The sequence below is a fragment of the Sinohyriopsis cumingii genome, chromosome 8 (genome assembly GCF_028554795.1).
Source record: "Sinohyriopsis cumingii isolate HCF-2022 chromosome 8, ASM2855479v2, whole genome shotgun sequence".
In the NCBI taxonomy this organism is placed as follows: Eukaryota; Metazoa; Mollusca; class Bivalvia; order Unionida; family Unionidae; genus Sinohyriopsis; species Sinohyriopsis cumingii.
Genome location: NC_142968.1, coordinates 44,169,240 through 44,191,487, shown reverse-complemented (window position 1 = coordinate 44,191,487; position 22,248 = coordinate 44,169,240). Strand labels below are relative to the sequence as shown.

The window sequence follows — 22,248 nt, the reverse complement described above, 5'->3', positions numbered from 1 at the left end:
TTCTATCATACACAATCTTGAAGTAGACATAATAAAATGCCCATTATCTATGTTGTAGATTTTAATGGGGGGGGGGGGTATATCAAAATGTCCTTAAAGGGAACTTACGCTTATTTATAGCCTTTGTCCATCAACGTTTGTATTAATATTTGTCATATAGATTTAATGGTATTGCCATTGCATCATTTAAATGACCCCCTCTCTTAAAACCGCGCCTAAAAACCAACTAGGTTCTGAGACCAACCCGCTATAATGATAAAGCAAGAGTCCATCAACGATACTGGCGCGTTACTATCTGAAAATAATTTCCAGACATTCAAGATAATACCATTTCATCTTATTAACTGCTGAGTGTTGAAACCATCTCTAATATTCTTGAGTGATATGATTTCCAAATTAGTCACTGTGGCAGGCATATTTTATCGACACCATTTTCGTTTAGGACAACCAGACACCATTAGAAGACTTTTCATGAAAACCCAGTATTGATAGGACAATCTAAATTAAAGAGAATAAGTTACACATTTTTCAATATGTTTACTGTGACAATGTGTGTGTGTGTGTGTGTGTGATTTGGGGTTTAAACGTAGCTTTAACAATTTTTCAGTTCTATCACTACGATGTCTGCAGTGCGGCAGTGTATAGTGATGTCTTGCATTGGGGCATCATGCCGCAGACAGGTAGCACCCAGTCACATCATCCTGACACCAGGCCGACCAGTCCTAACACTAACCTCTTAATGCTGAGAGCCTAGCAAGGCAGCTGTTAGTACCATTTTTATAAGTGTTTGGTATGACTCGGCCGGGATTCGAACCCGCGACCTCCCGCATTCAAGGCCGACGCTTTAACCGCTAGACCATGGGAGCGGTCTGGTGACAGTCATACTGGATGTCACATCTGCACCATTTTCATTTAGCCTCAAGTAGACACCATTCAAAGTCTTCTGGTGAAAACCCAACAATGATATGATTTTCCATCTATTAGGAATAGTAATAAAACTGTAAAAATAGTCATTGTGGAGGTCATATCTGATATCAGATCAACGTTATTTGTATTTATGACAAGCTAGACACCTTAAGGAGTCTTCCGATGAAAGCCCTATGCTAATATGAATTTACGCTCAGGACGACAGAATTTCATTTAGGTCCAACTAGACATCACAAGACGTCTTTTTGTGAAACCGCCATGGTGATATGATTAAGGTAAAGTAGGGATAACAAGATTTCAATATGGCCGATGTGACGGCCATACTGAATATCCATGAGACACATTTTTTTCTTCAGGACCAACTAGACATCATAAAAAGTCTCCTGATGAAACTCCCAGGCCGAAATGACTTTTCGTTCAAGAGCAGTAGCGATAAATATTATCAAAATGGCTGCCATATTAGATGTCGATTCGGAGCCATTTTTTTCCATTTAGACAGCAGTGAATATCTTCTAGGTGAAAATCTGTATCGATATGACCATCCATTCAGGAGGAGCAGCTATTACAAGATTTTTAAGATGAACGCTGTGGCTCCACTTTGGATGTCCAAGAGGAACTATTTTCATTCAAGACCAACGAGAAGTCTTCTCGTGGAAAGTCCATGTCGATAAGGTTCTCCGTGTAGGTGGAGTAGTGAAAACAAGATCTTCAAGCTGGCTGCCGTGGTGGCCATACCGAACGTCAGATCCGCACGACATTAATTTAGGATAGATAAACACAATAAGAAGTATTTTAGTAAAAACACACGTGGGTATGGATATGATCATCCGTTCAAGATGACAGTTAGGACAAACTAGACCTACAGATGAATGTGTGTATAACAATTTCATGGCAAACCTCCAAGTAGTTTAGGAGAAGTATCGATAACAAACTTATGCTAATGGACAGACGGACGTCGGAAGATGTGACCACTGGTCGTCCCATAAGCTCTCCTGGTTTATGACCAGTATAGCTACAAATCAAAAGAACCGTATATATATATATATATATATATATATATATATATATATATATATATATATATATATATATATATATATATATATTCAGTATTACTGTGTTGTGCAAGTGCAACTCCATAAATAAGACCACACCCGCTATAACTAATAACGATAAGTCAGTAAAAACCGTTTGATAATTTCAATGAATTTTCTGGAATCGTTCAAAATGTCTGGAATCATTCAGAACAGACTATTGCTTGATAATGAGTTGTTTAGACTGAGATGGTAAATATTGGTACAAATAATTGTTACCGAGTGGTATTAATAATCATTTACTTTTTTTTGTTTTGTGTTCTGTGCGAGAAATGCCGGTGCTCCATCTTAACCGTAGAGACCGTCAGTGTTAATGGTGCTTTAGCAGCAACGGCCTAAACAAACGCGGGGCCTGATTTGGATAATTTTAGCGGGGCCCTGTGGATTTTACTCGTGGAGCCCCCAGTGAGCACGGTATTTCGAAATGCACTTTTAAACAAGTTTTATATGATACTGAACTTAAAATTGTATTCCATCGCTTTAAAATTACTTTCTCTCTGGAAATATTTTTAAAAATTACTAATGTGTGGGGGCTCCTGTGAGCGCGTGGCGCGATTGGGCCAAATCGGTCCAATCGGCCAAAGGCCAGACCCGTACTTAAATGATAAACGTACATATAGAGATCGTACCACGTGTTGACGCATAAGCAAATTCTACATGTCACACTCTATCAGTCTGCAAGATTTTTTAGTGCAAAAGCGAAAACCTGTGTACATATTTATGTGCTCGGTCCAAAACATAAACAAAACAAGAACATTGATGTTAGCAGCTCGGAACTCTGAATAGCCTGCCGTCAAATCTACAACTTTACCAGGCTTTTGATAAGTCTAGTTTTGAGCGATGCAATCGTTTGTTAGAGGATTTTAGTCCGCTTTTTATATTTGGTTTCTTTGGTGCTGTATTTAGTTCCTGTTGTACAATTGCTTCTTTGATTGGGTCGTCTTTCTTAACGTCGTGCAAGAAATGTTTCTTGTAATTGGAGAATGGTGTACCAGGCAGCTACGATATAAACAGAACAGTTTGCCAAACGATACTGGACTGTTTTTCTCAAAGCCGTAAAAAATTAAAATACTCTGTTTAAAATAATTTATCTTATCCTCTCTTCGGCATCCTTTTCAAGTCGGACATAGTATTGTGCCCGCGTACATGCATCATAAACTTTAGAAGTTGGACTAGACGTTGTATGGGAAGCCGACTCGAAACCGCGGCAAGAAAAGTTTTGTGAGGAATGTTCCAAAAGTATCTGAAAGTTTGTAGAATGCATGTTAGGCTTTGACAGGAAAAATTTACACAGCTTGATTTTAAATAGGAAAGATCTACGGTTCCTGCCATTTCATTTGGCAATAATGATTATGTTACCTAACTAAAAGTTTTTAAAAAGTTAAGAAAAAATGATTCTTAAAAATAAGAAAATAATATTTTTATTCACTTTTGAATAAAATAACGAAAGATTTTGCCTATGCGTATGATATAAATATTTAAATCCAAATCGCCTGACCCAAAGAACTTTGAAGAATGCTTCATCAAGGACGTTGTTTAAATAATTTAGAAAACATATGATTTAGATAGCAGAATTATAAGTCGGTGGCATATGCTACATTTTGGGGCAAATTGTTTTTATTTAAATAAAAAAAAAATACAAATTTGTTTAAAATTCAATAAAATTTTCAAGAAAGCTCTTTGTACTTTTCATAACATTTGAATATCTATCTCCAAAATTTAACTTTTATTGCATCAGGCATTAGCTTAAATAACTACTTCTTAGTATCGTAAAGTTTAAAAAAAATACTCCTTTCATTGAGACCAGTGTTTTCTTTGTATTCATGCCGAACTGCCCAAGTCATAGACAGCTCAGAGAATTCTGAGATAAGCTTGGGCATGTTTAACGTCTGACCAATAACAAAATACGAGCTAGAAATCAGAAGGAAAGGTTTGTTGCAAATGCTATTCGTTTGAATTTTTAACAGTTTATTTAAACTTTATCAATCAAAATGTTTAATAAAGAACTAATTGTCATTTTTCTTCTATGTGTCTATATAGCCCGAAATTTAAACTTTAATAAAATTACTACTTTATAACAGCTGGAGGATTCTCTACATTGACGCGTTTGTTTCTCGTCAGAATTGAGTTTTAAATTTATTTAACTATGCTTAAAGTGTATTCATGTCGAACTACCCCGTTCACAGACAACCCACGTAAGTCTGAAAAAGAATTTTGGCCGATTTAGTTTTTACAAACATGTTGTTTTGAATAAAATGAAAGAGCGGATTTATTTAAAAGGCGGATCATGAAAAATTAAATTCTTCTTTAATATTTTACAAATATTAAATCATCTTGGCTGCCTTAATAAAATGAAACAATTCTAAAAAGTACTGGAGGGGTGTTATAAATTATAAATACCTCACTGAAAATTGCATTGTGTAAAAATATCGTGATAAAAGCTCATACAAGTTTCTGTATGTCAATTAATCTATTCAGTACGTAAATATAACATATTTCCTTGTTGCAAGAAGTTACCTGTATTGGGGAGGTGTGTTTCAATTTCAAAAGGCACCGAAGCAAAAATCTGTCTATTTACTCAACGTGTGCTTAATACCCAGTAAAGGTGCGCAAAAATTAGACGACGGTCAAATTTCAATTGACCAGTGACTGTAGGTTTGTGTTTACGCTTTTGCTTTTTAGCCGGGGAGGGGCGTCCGGAGCCCCCCCCCCCCCCCGGCATGCACAACCTTTTATTAATGCAACAGAAAATGGTTGCACTTTTACGACAAAAACATGCCACTATAACCATCGTGTCTTGTTCTGAACTGCTAATTCTGTTAACAGTTGCATTGTATTCTGTTCCTTAGAAACAGCGAAGAACGTGAACATCTTCATGTTTATTTGTTATTTGTTTTGTCTATTTTTATGGGTGTGAATGTGGGGTGGGGATTAAAAAGTGTTTGTATGGGATGGGTTCATTAAGTTTTAATTCAAAGATTTCTACCATCGTACTTTTCACCCATAACGTTTTTAATCAAGAATGTCTAATAGTTTACTGAAATGTTTTTCAGATGCCAACTGTCATTATGGTGACAAAAGTGACTGGTGTGCTGTCAATATCCTTTCAGTGGCCAATAAAAGAATGTGTTACTATGGCGACAACGTGAATCTTTGCTGTGGGACATGTAAGGCATACAAAGGAAATATAACTGGTAGGTGTGAATGCAGAACTGTGTAAAATCTTTTAAACAACATACAGAGGGAAGTATATTTGTACGTAGCAATAAACTAATGAAGAAAAGCTGAAATATTTGTATCCATGGGACGTTAGTACAGAAACACATATCGCGTATGATTAAATTTTTGAAAACTTACAGATATTTTTTCCAGTCAAATATTAAATTTTGATTAAAGAGCTGAATACATTTTGACCAAAATTCAAATTCTCCCAAAGAAATAGGAACATTTCATATGTAACCCTGAGGTTATGACCAAATTTGATTACTTCAACGCGATGCCTGAAAATTAGAAGAAAGGAAAGCCATATGACCTCGAAACTCTTCTGAAAAACATAAAACAAATATAATTTCCTCTTGGTTAGATTTATGTCATCACTTTAACCATCGTGCCCCTTTGATTCCTTTCCACGCTAATAGCAATCTCTCTCTCCTCTTTCTCTCTCTCATATACACTGTGTTACATCGACTAAGGACAGCCATTACAGACAAATGCAAGCAAACGTATTAAATTCTACATTGCCCATTTAATTGAGTGTCTGCTGCTGCTGCTGATCGTGACTGATAAATTAAACATTAGCTGTTGCTATCAAGTTCAGACAAGTTGATTGCAGTTATTTCATGTTTAACTTCTAAACACTTCTTAAATAGATTGTCACATATTGGGTATGAATCACACGGTCCACCCTCTGAATCAACAAGGTGGGTTTAACCTCACAAGATAACGTTTACATTTGAAAAGGAATACATTTTACAATTTTGTCAATGATAAAGCTGTTTTGGACTATTAGAAGCTTTTGCATATTTTCGCTTCATTCAGCCTTAATCTTACCTAGGATGTGAGTTCGGTGATAGGCAGAATGGGTGTGTCCGGTCACAGTGCGGCAGCTACAGCCAGATCATGAGAAATTCATGTTGTGAAACTTGTGGCATTAGTATCCCAAATATTTTTGGATGATATCGATGTGCTGTTATTATTGAATACCTAAAATGGAAGTAATAAAAAGATTTGTAAATTTACATTGTTTTCTTAAGATGTTTTTCTTCCTTGAATGGAAAACTCTGCTATATCAGGCACTGTACAACTCAGTATAAAATAATCATTCAACATTCCTTTGGTTTAAAATCTTTCTTTTCTATGAGCTGGTATCCCGAAATATTACATATATCAATTCCACCTTGCCAGCAGCATGTAATGTGCGTTTCATCTACAATGAAAATGATGGAAACAAATAAACGCTAGAATAAACAAAGGAAGAAAATAGGATTTTTTTTTTTTAAAATATCCAGATTGGATTTTAGTTTGATTTTCGAGAATAGTAAACAGTCTTACTCTCAAGGGTGGACTATTAGTTGACTTTCAGATTGACCTGATCCTACTATAATTCCTTAGACTTGCCATTTTAAGCTAAGGACTCTCCAACCCAAAGTTGAATCAGAACGTCCTCGGCCATTGCTTTCATGTCCTAGAAAAAAGAAACTGAGGTAAATAATGACATTTTGAACTGCCCTCGATCTTGACTTTGATTAGTTTAGTGCTGCATCATGACATTTTTATACCGCCCAGCGTCAACATATTGTAGAAAAAATGTGTTAGTACTAATTTTGGAAATTTAGCAATTTGGTTTACTGAGGATTCAGTTGTGATTAATATTTGTGGTAATTAATTCCATTCCTTGGTTCTTTATGGGACGAAGCTGAATCTGCTATTAGTTCGTGGGCATGGTATTAGCCAAGTATATTCATGTTGATTTATACTGCTTGTTTTTGGTTTGATTAAATTGTAGCTGGGTAATTTTGCTCTTGTTTTTCCAGACCTTTGTAGAAAAATATTAGTCATTTTTCCAGTCTACGTTTTAATTTAGTAGTCTACAATACGACGTATTCAATACAGAGGTAATACTTCATGGAATACAGACATAATTGGAGGTAACAATCCTGGCTGCTTGCTTTGGATTGGTTCAGTTTTGTCTTCTAAGTTCTAAAACCTGGGAATGAACATGCATATTCTAAAATAGGTCTTGTTAAATCCTTGAAAACTTTTTTTTTTTTGGTATTTTGTGCGCAAGACGACTTTTAATAGGCCTAAAGTACAATTTCCTTTGGTGTATAATTCTTGAATTTGAAGGTTCCATTTCAGATCACTATTTTATTTGTTATTATGTCAGTTCAACTTTATTTGGTCCCCTTATATAAAATTCTTCATTAGGAAAACCCCAAATCTCATGCCAACTTAAATTTGCAGTTTTCTTTTCTATGGGATAATCTTTAAGTATTTCGGGAGTAGTTCACAGCAGTCATAAAGTCAGCTATCTGCATTAAAACAAATTACAACAATGCAATAAAAGTTTGAATAAATTACAGTGAAACATAACGATATATTTATGATCAGGGCCAAAGAAAACATGACAATTTCTGCAGTATACCAGTTTAGAGGACTGCTATCTGTACAAATGAAAAGAGTGCTTTTACAAATTTCAACGGTTATGTGTGTCAATATGTATGTATGTGCATAACTTTAAGGGCGCATTAACACCATCCTGGCTATACAGTGATAATTAAAAGTTTTGTTTAAAATATATAATGGGACAAATTGTTCAAATATCTTTTGGTAGATAAATGCTTGCAAAATAAATGCAAATAACTATTCCTACAAGGCAAGCGACATAAAAAGAGATATAATTCTTTGAAGGCATATCAATAAAAGATAATGGAAAAATTATGAAAAATAGAAAGTAAAAACGTTATATATAAAACTCATTCTCCGACTCTCTGATGGTACATCATCAATTAGCTTCTTAATTGAGTTCACATTTTTTTAAAATAAAAATTCTCATGTTGTTGATTAATTCAACAAAATTGTTTTTTTTACTCTCAGTGGATACCATCAATGTATGCACTTTAGTCAGGCTCACCCTGCAGGAGATGTGCATGGGTGAGGTATTGTCCTATACCTTATTCATGTGACGGATGCTACTCTCCAGTCATGTGTTGGATGTTCTGAATCTTGTAGGTTGAGTTTGTATTCCCCATATCTTACCAGGTATCGCATGCCAATTTACATAAATTCAGCACTCCATATGACGTCTTTCATTTAGAACTGCGGTTCTCTTTTTGGCCGGTCATTATGCTTAATCCAAATGGGACTATGCAGCCAACACTGCAGAATATGTTCTGCGGGTTTTATGAGGAAATTGTGTTTCCGTGAGACTTAGGGTTAAATAGGTTTACCAAAAGAAGGTTTTACAAGGTTTTAGCGTGGAACGTGAATCTGAATAGATGATAACTCTGTGTTGTTTTAGAGGTTCTGAAGCAGTTCAAAGATGAGTATCACTGTAAAATCTGTGGTAAAATGGTGGCTTTATCTGGTAACCAGCTCGTAATGTTGCCAATGGGTTTTGCTACAGTAGTTCTTACCATGTCTCCATCTTTCGAACAGCTTGTATAAAGAAACGAATGGTCACAACTAGCAGGACTGACTTCACTGAATTTATTCTTAAATTTGAGAGAATTTGTAGAGGATGTTTGTATTGGCAAAACTTAAATATAAATTTATTGGGTTTTAATAGCCACGTTGTTACTATGGGAATGGAGAGCTATGCAGTATTTGCAAGACTGAATTTTACTGCTTCTTCGTGAGAGTTAACTCATACGCCAAAATGTTTGATAGTTTTGTTTTGGGCTTAAGGGTGATATCAGATGTGGGGACTAATGGATCAGGGGACATAATGCTGATATCGAATGTGGGGACAAATGGATCAGGGGACAGAAAGGTTATATCTAATGTGGGGATAAATGGATCAGGGGACAGAAGGCTGATATCAAATGTTGTGATAAATGGATCAGGGGACAAAAGGGTGATATCAGATGTGGGGACAAATGGATCAGGGGGACAGACGTACATGTATACTTAAGAGCCAGTATAATTTTTCTGAGATGAAGTGATGGTTCATTTGCCTTTAAATGCTTCCATACAGAATCAAAGTTCATGATTGTGTATCTGATCAAGGATGAGCAAGTAAGATTTTCACCCTGATCCATACATACACAAGCAAAAACCTGCATAACTGAAGTAGAACCTTCCAGTTTGTACACCAATCTGTGTTTGCCAGGACTCGCAATAAATTAAGTGCATTTTGATATTTGTCACCGATGTATCAAGCATGTAGAATGAAAGCCATCTTATGGTAAAAATAATAAGTCCTAATAATTTGATCTTCACTGCAACATGGACTGGAGAACCATCTGGGTAGTGTTTTGGTTCATCATGAATGTATGCATTTGCAAGAAGTGCATGCTGAGAGTAGATTAAAAAAAATGTTAACCCATTTTCTTCTGACAATTTCTTAGCTCGTTTTAAGTACACCTGTTGTTGACATGTAATAGTTTGTGTACTTTTTTTTAGATACAGTAGATCAGAAAGTCATTGATATTTAATAAGAAGTCAGTTATCAGTTGAAGCCATTTGACTAGGATGTTAATTTTTATTTTGAAAAGGGTGGCTGACACCATACAATCTTGTAGTATTCCTATAACCTGAGGATATTTTCCTGAAATGTGGCATCTACCCCAATTCCAAAATACATATCTATCCATAAAATGGATATTAAGATAGGAATAAAATAAGCATTAACTAGAATGATGTATATTAGTAGGAAAGGTATGATACATAGGCATGTAACTCTTGCAATGTACACAAAAGAATGTGTATATGTTATTTTCTAAACCTTTCCACGAATATATAGACAAGGAAGATTTCAACAAATATTCTTTTCTCTTCTTTTATAGTGATTTTTACCAAACTAAGTAAACTTGTCAAAGATTTCCATGAAAAAGGAAGAGTGAAATGGAAAGTGGACAATTTGTCTGAATTCACAGCTGAGTTAAGGGATTGGACTGATAGAAATTTTAAAAGATGTGTTGATAATAAACCTTTCCCAGTAATTGCAAGAGTCTAACATTAGCAACCATACCCAACGAGACAGTCCAAACAAAAAAGAAATTAAGGTAGGACACAAGTGCTCTGTTTTTAATACATAGCTTTATTAATAAATATAATTGGTATACCATTATATTTTGATAAACTATATTAAAAATTTAATTTAATTTCTAAATGCATATAATAACAAGAGTTATCTAAGCATGATGTATCCTCTTAGTCCTCCACTTTTGTAAAGACTCCTGGTGGTCCAGCATTCTCAATGTTTATACTACTTGTATCAATAACCTATGCCCAAATACCTCCCATCTAGACACTACAGTACTCCCTCACATTCAGATGCTACATGACAGTCATAAAATGGACAACCTTGAAGTGAAGTAACCTTATGCTGAGGTAAAGTAACCTTATACTGAGGTCAGGTAACCTTATACTGATGTCAAGTAACCTTATACTAAGGTATTTTATTCATGATATTACTATTACCTACTGAAATGGGATCCATGACTATACCTACCTTATTAAAAAGTACTACCTTATATCAAGGTACATGGTATAGTGGGTGTTCTGTACTTATTGACTTGTTGCTATAATACCCAATCTTATACTTTTTATTCTACACTATTTCCATAGTAACAAACAATATTAATACAGAAAAGCCCAATATATCAAAAGACACCTAAAAGCATCCTGCTTGACCTGTGTACCAAGACTGGATGAAATACCTTGAACAGTTTGAGAATTATGATCTGGAAGGGAAAATCTTAACGCATAGACATATAGATGTCCAACAGACAGACACATGAACATAATAACAGCTATATTCCCTGTCTTAAATACAGGGAGGATAAAATGAGTTCCATGACATGCAGTGTCTCACCTGCCAAGCAAGCTATGGTGTAAACCCTACTGTGTATGGGTTGGAAAAACTTAGACCCAGGATCTTAATGTTGATGATGATGCTATGAATGTAGCCATAGCAACCAGAACAAGTGACACCAATGTCCTTCCATCTGCTAAACTCTTGTTCAATAAGAATGAAATTCTATGGACAAATTACAAGTTTTGCTAAAAAAATAAAATTCTTTTAAAACATAAAGCATTTAAATAAAGATCATAATTACACATTTTCCCATATTAGAAAATATATTTGATAAAATGCAAGAAATATTTAATATAATCATTAAATGTAACTTCCAATATGCATCTGCTTAAACTAGCATATAGTACCCACTACCAGGCAGAAAATAGATTTCTATTGTGGGCAAAACCACCACAAGGGAAAGAATAAAATCATATCTTATATTAACAAGTTTTTCAAAAAAGTCTTTGGAAACAATAAAATAATATAATAAAATCACTGAATACAAATTTCTTTGGTCATTATGGTTGGCTAACAAAATAAAGAATATTTTTTATGAGCTTCAATTGCCAGGTTAGGTGTTGGTGGATATAAAAGTGTCCAAGATTGTTAAAGGATCCTAATATATCTATCCCTCAATAACATGCACACAACAGGGCAAAAAAACATAGACCACACTATCAGCAAAGGTGCAAGTTACTGAGGGACCTAAAAAGATGAGAAGAGAATGATATCCCAACTGGACATAGAGAGAAACAGTGTGTTAGGAGGTAAGTCTTGCTTAATGGCTTAATACTCTTTATATAATAACATTAGAATTAACTGTTAATAAAAAATCTTTTTTGCTTTTTTGGGCCAAACTTCCTTTATTTTCACTGTACTCAAGATCTAAAAAAGGTTTGTGTCATTTACACCTGAAATTCGAGTTGGAAACATATTTTGAAAGCTATTCCTGAATACATCCGAAAACACCAACTTCCAGGTGATCTTCCAAGAACATACTGCCTAGTTGTGTTAGAAACATCATTTTTCATTAGCTATTTGGCTTGTGTATGAGCAGAGGGGTGAAAGTTGGAGTGTTTTTTCTTTTTTTGCTAAACAGAACCATTATTTTTGTATCAAGACCACTCTTTATTCCAAATGCCCATCTTATCCTACTTTTTCCAAAGGTTCATCTGTCTGTTTGCAGTTCATACCAGTTTGACTAAGATCTGAGACTAAATAGTCCAAATCCGGAAAAAAATTGGACTCTGACCACGGGTGAATTTTGGGTAGAAAAAAGTCGGGTCCAAAAAATGAGGTTTTTCCCTCTGTATTTTGTAGTGCAACTAGAAATTCCAGACTATTTGGTATCATTGTAGAGCTACATCTGTCTACCTTTCTATAATGCCACCCACTTTAGTGTATCATACATGACCATGACGCTACAGAGCTCGGCTGTAGGCTACTACCTCTTGACACGTTAACTCGTCGCCAGCGGTTAATGTCTTAGCAAAATTAGTCCAAGAGTTTTCAGTAACCATCATGTGTACACAAAACTACCGTGTCGTATGTTACTGCATTTTGTTGTTCTTGACTCCAAACAAAACAAGAATTTTTTTTCTTCTTCAAAAACTAGGTACATTTATTTCATGAAACAACCATCAATATTGAAACCTGATTTTTTTTAATTGTCCTATTTGTAAAATGATGATGCCATGATTTTACTGCATGTAACAATGAAACTTCTCATCCTTGAAGAAATCTCTGATTCCCAAATTCAGATATTTATAGTTTACTACATACTCTGGAATTCACTTCTCCATAATGAACTGCATACAAGGAAAAATATTTTTATTTACCATGTACTAATTTCACTTAGATGCCTTGCAATCTTTGATCACATCTGTGAATGAGTAGGCTAATTTATGCAAGTTTAATTGTATTACATAATATGTTTAATTGATAAACTGAAATAATCTGACCCGACACATGACTGAAAGCTCTTATACATACATGTAGAATTTACATGCCTTTATCTTTTCTTTTATTCCAACTCCCTTTTTGGATTCGATATAAAAGACATAATTAACATGATAACACAAAGCAGGTCTGCTTTTATTTGAGTGTAACAATACAACAGATCCTTCCACAAGGTGGAGATGAAAACACAATCAGCACTTAATTTAGGTTCTCCAAGAAATACTCTCAGACACAGCTAGGGTGGTAGAGTGACATTTTTCACCTTCGAAAACAAGAGGACATATTGCATTATTATGACAATACTGAAACCGAATTAAAAGATAGAACTAAAAGATGAATTTCACTTGATAAAACTTGTTTAATTGGTATTTATTTGTTTTGCTCATAGGCGTTAGTAACATTTTCATTGACTGAAATTTCATCCAGTATTGTTTTTTGTAGTGTTTTGAGAATGTTTGGAAAGAAAATTTAAGACAATATATTCCTTTTTATTAAATGTTGAGAACTTCATGATATTAATTAAAAATTCTTGGCACTAGCCAACATTTTTGACAATACACAAGCGACATATCAAGGTTTCATTGACCAATTTTGATCATGATTTTCTTTATGTTCAATATATAGTGACCAATTTATTTTGTATTTTCTGGCCTGAAAACTGGATCCTTGCCTGATCCAACATTATAAATGGGCTTGCAAGTTATCCAGTTATCAAATGAATACTGTATCATGTTGTAATTTTCTGTATCTGTTATGAAATTTTCATTCAAGAGAACTTTACAAAATGAACCTAGACGTCTTTTGTAGAATGTATTTCCCAGTTATTTGTCTCTAACTTATTCCAAAGCAGTTGTGAATGTTGAAATTTTATCGCCTGATTTCTGAATAATGGGCTCAAGTCGGAGAGTGTTAAATTCCAGATGAAACATGGTATACTGAAGTGAACACAATCAGTGAAGGAGGTAAAAATTGCTCTCAGGTTATATCCTCTTTGAATGCAGATTTAATAATTGTATTTGATAATGTCAAACACATCATGTAGGCATTCATTTCAGAAAATCTGGTGACATATAAATGTATCTTCAGATGACAATTATTCAATTCATTTACTCCTTAATGACTAACACTCCTTTGAAGACATCTATTTGTTAGAGTGATTGCCCTTTATGTTTTAGTTTAATGCAGTGTGTGACATTGGAGCAACTGGTACCATGGTTTCTTTTGGTTGCTTTATAAATGCCCTTAAATGCATGTGACAAAATCAACATTGAAGTATATTTTTTATGAGGCCTCTATGAGGTGTGATTAACTTGTAAATTGGACTGAACTTAGCATTATGATGTCACAACGAAAGCACTCTTTATTGCAAAAACCTTTAGCTAACTCTTGCACTGTAATGACTGCACAGGACATCCACTTTTCTTGATTTAATTTAGTGCCATTCTTTTTGTAAAATACATGGCAATTAATACATTTTCATCTGGAAGCTTTGTGATAATGTCAAAGCATAGATTATTTAATAATAAAGTGAAGAGATCCTTTTAGACATAAAAAAATAATTTTTAATTTTAGAGTACACAAAATTATAAGTAAAATAAATAATTATCATTTTGTGGTACTGACCGTGTATGAAAAATAAAGGGATCATACCTGAACATGGTCTATGGAACATGCAATACTTGACAACTGAATGGTATAAATGTACAAAATAAACATCAACTTTTTTCTGCTCTTAACTAAAGAGTCCATTACAATAACAATAAGAGTACTCAAAAAGACTTTTGTTATTAATGAACAACAGAGAGAGAGAGAGAGAGAAAGAGAGAGCATGGAGAGATGGCAGGAACAATAATGCCTCAGCGTGAAAGCTCATCTGCATTCAGATTATACTTCTTTGTATCTATTACAGTGTGTTATGTTGGCAATGTGATTAAGATTGTCTGAACATGTATTAGTTATCGGTAAATTGTATGCAACAATATAAGTCCATGTTGTCAAGAAATTAAGTGCAACTTGTACTCTTAGAGAAACAGTTGTTGTTGTTGTTGTTGTGGGGTTTAATGCCATTTTTCAGCACATGATAGGCTATATATGGTGGCCAGTATTAATGGTGGAGGAAGAACCCGGGAAAAACCCCGGAAAGAACCACCGACCCACGAGAAGCTACTGGCAAGTTTTCTCACTTACCCACATTGGCTGATTCCGAGACTCGAACAGGTGCAGACAGATGTTTAATGATGAAAGTATTGTTTTGTATAGTTTTGTTCTTCCTCCACCATTAATACTGGCCGCCATGTATAGCCTATCATGTGCTGAAAAATGGCATTAAACCCCACAACAACAACATCATTGAACATATCTAAATTGTACCTCTGCGTATTTTCAAAGCCATTTGAAATGGAATCCTTCCCAATTTTAACACATCAAAATACTAGGTTAAAAATAATACCAAAAGACAACCTTAATTGCATATGATCATGATTATATTCTCTCACTGATTTTTGTAAAAACAAACTGGCAATATGGCATTTGCAATCTTTATTTCAAATGTAAATCTACTTAGTAGAACTTTTATGTATGATAAATCAAAGTTTTTAAATAAAAAAACATTAAAAAGTGCTGTGTCAAAAAAATATGATACAGTTAAATAATTATTTTATAACTGGGTTGTGTACAAAAAATTAAAGGGCATGAAAAATTACATGAAATACAGTAAGATCAGTAACTACATCACCAACTTGATGTACACTTAGCACCAGCTAATAATGAACAAACCACTGAATTCCTGAAGAATACTGGGACTCAGTTTTCATAATATATATACATAATTTAAATAATAAAACCAAAAATTGTAAAATTCTATGACATTGTAAAATTATTTATAATAAAACAATGGTAAATGATCAAAAATACAAACGGTCTATTAACAACACCATCGGCTATCATGCTCAAAGAAATGGAAATCTATCAGAAACATTGAGCAAAGTAATATTACTTTCTGCTTTACATCCAGGTCTTTCAGATCTGAAAGGAGAAATATAAGCAACATTTGATCAATCCTTAAGGACAATGCCAGCTACATTTTAAACACTGGTCTAAAACTGAATCCTTCATTAGAAAACATTTAGTACAAGGGGTAACCTCAACATTAGCTGGGGAATAATCCAGCCAACTGACAAAGGAGTTTGACAAATATATATGCCCACACTGTAGGACAAATTAGCAAGAAAGAAAAGATAAAATCCAACAAAATTTTCAAACACCATTTAAAACAGCATTTTGCACTTTTATCTGGTCATCTCCACATGCATATAAAAGAGGCATACCAAATTGAATTGCTCTAACTTAAGTGGTTTTTGTACAACTGTGTTCAGGACAGATGGACAGAGGAAATCAAGATGCACTGAACATGCAGTGAGGGTATCATTCTGCCCTCCCACATCCCAGTAAGGGTATCATTACTCCCTTCCATGTCCCAGTGAGAGTATCATTCCCCCCTCCCCACTTCCTGAGAGATGAGTAATATATCTGGTCACACAGATGAAAAATGCATATCTCTATGAACACATCACAGGAATAGTTTTTGTAAATTTTAAAAAACTCTCACCCAGCCCTTAAGAATTGCTTATCTCAGTTCTATAGAATTAGGGATATATACAAAATATTTATCAATCATACCAACAAGTTGTGAGCTTTAATCTCTAATGTTGCAGAAGAAGATGCAATAAATTAAAATCTTAAATCACACTGATCTGTATGAAAACAGGAAGTCTTATTACCTCACTGATTTTAACCTGTTATTTTGATGACTTGCAAATCGCTGTTGATTATTTTGTGACCCTACGTGCCCTTTTAAAGCTGTGACCCTATGTGCCCTTTTAAAGCTGTGACCCAGGGTTCATAACCCAAAATCAGTTACATATATTATGTGTCCTTCTGTTATGAATGCATCTATAACGTTTGAATAAAAAAGTATTTAAAACTATTTCTGTAACTGCACTTTTTGTATATTTACCCTTTTGATCCCCCTTCATATCACCCCAAGAAATGAGGCTCAAATGTCATACCATCTATACTTGCTTATTAGTCAAGTCCAACTGCAAACAACATAGACCCTGATCTGCCAATACATAATGTGCCAGTAGATTAGTGTTTATGTTGTTTGTTCTACAGCTAACAAACTGCATAGACCCAGATCTGCTGGCACATTATGTGATGGCAGATTGGTGCTATTTGCAGTTGGATTCGACTTTTAAGCAAGCATGAATGGTACTCCTCTCATTGATGATTACCACTTGACCAACATATTAACAAGTCGATGAATTCCCAACAAGTCGATGAATTCCCAACAAGTCGATGAATTCCCAACCATCAGTTTAACAGGATACAGAATTATGGACAGATGGTCAGACTGACAGATAAACAGATAGATGTAGGCTTTCACAATAACAACTGCTAAAGCATTCGGATAATTAACTTTGAAAATATGCAGGTAAAAAGTATGGCTTGGAATGGGGTGGTGAGGGCTATGGCATGGCATGGCTTTTATTTCATTAGAAATATTCGGCGGCATAACATTGCTTATATTACAAAAATTGTGACCTTTGTAAAAGTGATGTGATGTGATGTGATTTTTATTTTTAACGTAGCTTTAACAATTTTTCAGTCATATCGCTACAATGTCTGCAATGTGGCAGTTTATAGTGATGTCTAGCACTGGGGCATCATGCCGCAGACATGTAGCATGATGTCCCACCCAGTCACATTATCCTGACACCAGGCTGACCAGTCCTAACACTAACCTCTTAATGCTGAATGCCAAGTGAGGCAGCTGTTAGTACCATTTTTTAAGTCTCTGGTATGACTTGGCCGGGGATTGAACCCACGACCTCCTGCATCCGAGGCGGACGCTCTAACCACTAGGCCACCGAAGCGGTTTGTAAAAGTGAAGAATGAGATTATCGTTGGAGAATTACAGGCATTTGGTAAGTTTTTTTTGTTGTTGTTGTTCTTGTTATAGTGTTTAATGCCATGTTTCAGCACACGATAGGCAATACATGGCGGCCAGTATTAATGGTGGAAGAAGAATCCAGGAAAACCCCGGAAAGAATTACCGACCCACGAGAAGCTACTGGCAAGCTTTCTCACATACCCACATCAGCCGAATCGTAGACTCGAACCAACGCAGACAGAGGTGAAATGGCAGCGATCCGTAATGGAGTACTTTCTTTAAAGACATGGGAATAACACAAGCGTTCCATACAACTCTGTGCCTAGCCTGCACCATTCATTGGTATATTGCACTGTATCTTACTTGCAAAATTTTTAATTCAAAACAGTAACGCTGTTGATGCTACAGTTATCATATCCAGTGATGTATGTTAACAAACAAAAAGGAAAAAAAGTGGTCTCAACAATGTAGTGTTGCACTTCTGTGGCTCGGAGTTCAGAGACTAGCTTCTGCATGTGCAAAAGTGGCCACTCAACCAAAGTTTGTGGTATTCAGCAAATTGTATGGTTCAGTATTATTTCACCTACCACAAATATCTAAAAACATCAATACTGATATAAGTTTTTAAAACTTCTGAACTACTGAAATATAGTTTCATTACCATAAAAATGAAAAATCTTGAACTAAACTCACATTCAATGAAGATCTTGTTTTTTGCACCTGTAAATTCTCCCCCACTCTTCTTCGTTTGCTTGAACAGTTCTGCTACTTCATCTCCAGTTTCCACATCTGTAATCTTAGAAAGAAAGTAAATCTTCAGGTGTACAGTTACACAAGACAAATAGTATTCTTATGCTGCGAAGCAAGATACAAAGTTTCTAAGATTAATTAAACATTCTTAGTTCACTACTTAGACATTTTTTACTATTTTGATTGGACGACATAGATTTTACTTTCTGTTTAAATATAGCACTGTTGAACTTGGAGTATTGTATAGTATGTGCTATGCACAATACATTATGGAGAACCTGTATGAATACTGAAACGTCCTATGAATCAAAAAGAGTGAGAGTGTCACACTGGGTGATGCATCAAAATAAAATGTAAGAAGAGTGCTGTGAAGAGAACGTGATTAGTGTACAATGTGTTTAATGGAATTTTGTGAAAATGTAAAGAGTAGTGTTGTAAAGAGCACATTATACATGTTTAATAATACTCTGCAATCTAAGGCAGACCAGTCTGAATTGCACACAGAGAGTTAGCCTTTGCAAAAGTGATATAAGTTGGGGATTTGGAGTCAAAAGTAGCCAGTACACAAATAATGATGGCTCCACACAAAAAAAAGAACTCCAATTACCCTTCTGCATATGCGAGAGCAAAATATTAAAAAAATATCCCGGGGTTAATGAGTTAAGTGAGCTTCAGGGGTTGCGCCCTCTGCTCTGTGTTTGGTTGTGTTAATGTTCATGTTTAGGCATCCACTGCAAACACATTTTCCTCAAAACACTGTAAGAACAATGGATGTAATAACCCTGAAGAAACATGAATTTGTGTAAAATGTGAATTTGTGTAAAACATGAATTTGTGTAAAATGTGAATCTGTGTAAAATGTGAATTTGTGTAAAATGCGAATTTGTGTAAAACATGAATTTGTGTAAAATGTGAATTTGTGTAACACATGAATAATGTGTAAAATGTGCGGAAAAATAAACTGGAATGAGATTTTCATTTTTCACAAATGCTGCTACCATAAAAATTTGAATTTCTGAAATAAATCGGCTTGAAAGTGTTATTCAGAATGTTTATATTTTTCATGTCAATGTTTGGTGGTATAATATGATAAACTCAGCTCATACAGCCAGTAGCTGGTAAAGGAAACTAACATTTCCATTGGTCAGAATGTTACCATGTGATCAAAATGAATTGCGTTTATTTCTGTATAACTGTAAGGAGAACTACTTTTCTAAGAATACCCACTTCTATAAATAGAGTCACGCATACAGCATAAGATAAACCCTGCCAGTTAAGGCAGACACGAATTAAGCATTAAAGGAAAACAACATTCTATTGTAATTTAATTGATTAAATATAGTAACTGTTTGAGTAACACACAGTGCATCATTCTCTGGCCCCTTGTTGGGCCCCTCTTTGTATACTATGGTTACTCTGTCAGACATGAGGTCACTGCAGCCAGTATGTTAATAAGCTAGTAACTAAACTGAGATATTTTCATGTAGAACCAATCAGACGACCGAGTTGGAGCACATGAAGAAACATTGTCTGTTGTATGAGGCATTCAGTCAGCAACCGGGATGCCTGTGGAGATGTGAACTTTTCAGTGTCGACACATTTAACACATTAACCCCTAGCGACGACTTTACGGGGCAGGAGGTAGTAGCTGTCTGCCGAGCTCTGTAGCGTCATGGTCATGCATGATGCACTAAAGTGGGTGGTATTATAGAAAGGTAGACAGATGTAGCTCTACAATGATACCAAATAATCTGGAATATCTAGTTGCACTACAAAATACAGATAGCAAAACCTCATTTTTTGGACCTGACTTTTTTTTACCCAAAATTTGCTCATGGTCAGAATCTGATTGTGTGTCTGGATTTTAGACTTTTTGGTCTCAGACCTAAGGCAAACCAGTATGAACTGCAAACAGACAGATGAACCTTTGAAAAAGTAGGATAAGATAGGCATTTGGAATTAAAAGTGGTCTCCATATAAAAATCAAAAATATAGGCTCCGTTTAGCAAAAAAAAAAAAAGAAAAAAAAAGGCCAACTTTACCCTTCTGCTGATGCGCAAGTCAAATAGCCAATGAAAATCGATGTTTCTAACACCACTAGGCAGTGTGTTATTAAAAGATGACCGGGGATTTGGTGTTTTCAAGTCTATTCAGAAATAGCTTTCAAAATGTGTTTCCTACTCGATTTTTAGGCACAAAGCTCCAGGGGTTAATGTGTTAATGTAAAAAGTTATCTGTGGAAAGAATCAAAAAACTGAATAAATCTGGTTTCCATTGGTTGAAGGACTGGTATTATGATGTCAGATGACCTTATTATGATCAAGCAGGACAATCCCAAGTGCTATAAATAGCTACATAACAGAAAAACCCCAAAACATGTATTACTACTCTCAATTAAGATTTCTGTTTTTTAATTATGCAAACAAAATAACATAACGAATAACTGAAATTTCAATTATAAGAATTTAACGTTTTTTTCTGAGTTTATCGTGGTATAAACTGTCAGTTGCCAACTCACACAGCTTTGGGCGTTATTTGCTGTGTGAGTTGGCAACTGACAGTTTATACCACGATGAACTCTGAAACAATGTTAAACTCTTAATTGTAACCTGCCCATTATGTTAAAAACTAAACCAATTTGATAAAATCCCAAATAGTAATCATGGGGCCTATTAGAATAAATTTGGCTTCCCAAATCTTTCTTTAGGAATTTATTTTTCTGGGCCATATAAAGCAAAAAAAATCAAAATTACAATTGTAGACAATTATAACAGAATAAATACCAAAAATAGGAATGACATACAAACCATGATGGAAATGTCACTGAAACAAGAATAAACTTTTGGGTAGCAGCACTTGGTCTGAAGGGAATATATTGGTGTGTCGTCTGCATCGTAAATCTGATACACAGGTCTGAAACAGGTCTTTCTGTAATGTTAAAAGATATTTTTCAGAATTCATGTGGGAACGAATGTGCACTGAAAGCCAGTTAACTGGATACAAAGTAGTAATTCAGGAAAACAAATATCCCTAAAATGTGAAATTATGCTGACCTAGAAAACATCCTAACCCCATTATAATCTGTCCATATCCTAAAATGTTTTGGGTCTTGAATGTGATCAGGAAGCCTAGGAAATAAGCTGCCTAAATACTTAATTCATATCTTATATGCAAGCTGCTATACATCAGGGGTGCACAACCTTTTCCGACCAAGGGCCAGATTGCATTACTATTTATGGGCCAGATTTCTGTGTTGTTTTAATATGCCCTGAGGGTCAGACAGAACACGTTTGCAGGCCAGTTGTGCAACCCTGCAATACATTTACCTATATCTTCATACACAAAATACATATAGTCTGAATAACGTGCAATTACACTCTTGTATTCATGTTGGTATTGTATATATGTGTAGAAAGAGACTAATATCTTCATATACAACACACATAATCTGAATGACATGCCATTTATCTCTTGTATTCATGTTGGTAAACATGTGTAGAAAGAGACACATGTAGACTGAATGACATGCCATTCATCTCATGTAT

At 34.9% G+C, this 22,248-nt stretch overlaps 2 protein-coding genes across 2 annotated transcripts in view; one reads left to right on the top strand and one right to left on the bottom strand.

The window, feature by feature from the left end:
- Positions 1 to 9,153, top strand: part of LOC149793393 (uncharacterized) — a 70,642-nt gene extending 61,489 nt beyond the window's left edge. The window contains exons 37-40 of the mRNA XM_089968994.1: positions 5,075 to 5,215; positions 6,076 to 6,174; positions 8,118 to 8,179; positions 8,809 to 9,153. Coding sequence (XP_089825120.1) covers positions 5,075 to 5,215; positions 6,076 to 6,174; positions 8,118 to 8,179; positions 8,809 to 9,153 — 647 coding nt within the window. The remainder of the gene's footprint in view (positions 1 to 5,074; positions 5,216 to 6,075; positions 6,175 to 8,117; positions 8,180 to 8,808) is intronic.
- A 1,108-nt stretch (positions 9,154 to 10,261) lies between these two features.
- LOC149793392 (phospholipid scramblase 3-like) overlaps positions 10,262 to 22,248 on the bottom strand; it is a 29,257-nt gene continuing 17,270 nt past the window's right edge. Inside the window, exons 5-7 of the mRNA XM_089967370.1 lie at positions 21,511 to 21,631; positions 18,647 to 18,749; positions 10,262 to 16,026 (exon numbers count right to left, since the gene is read on the bottom strand). Of these exons, the coding sequence (XP_089823496.1) occupies positions 15,926 to 16,026; positions 18,647 to 18,749; positions 21,511 to 21,631 (325 nt within the window). The 3' untranslated portion in view covers positions 10,262 to 15,925. The remainder of the gene's footprint in view (positions 16,027 to 18,646; positions 18,750 to 21,510; positions 21,632 to 22,248) is intronic.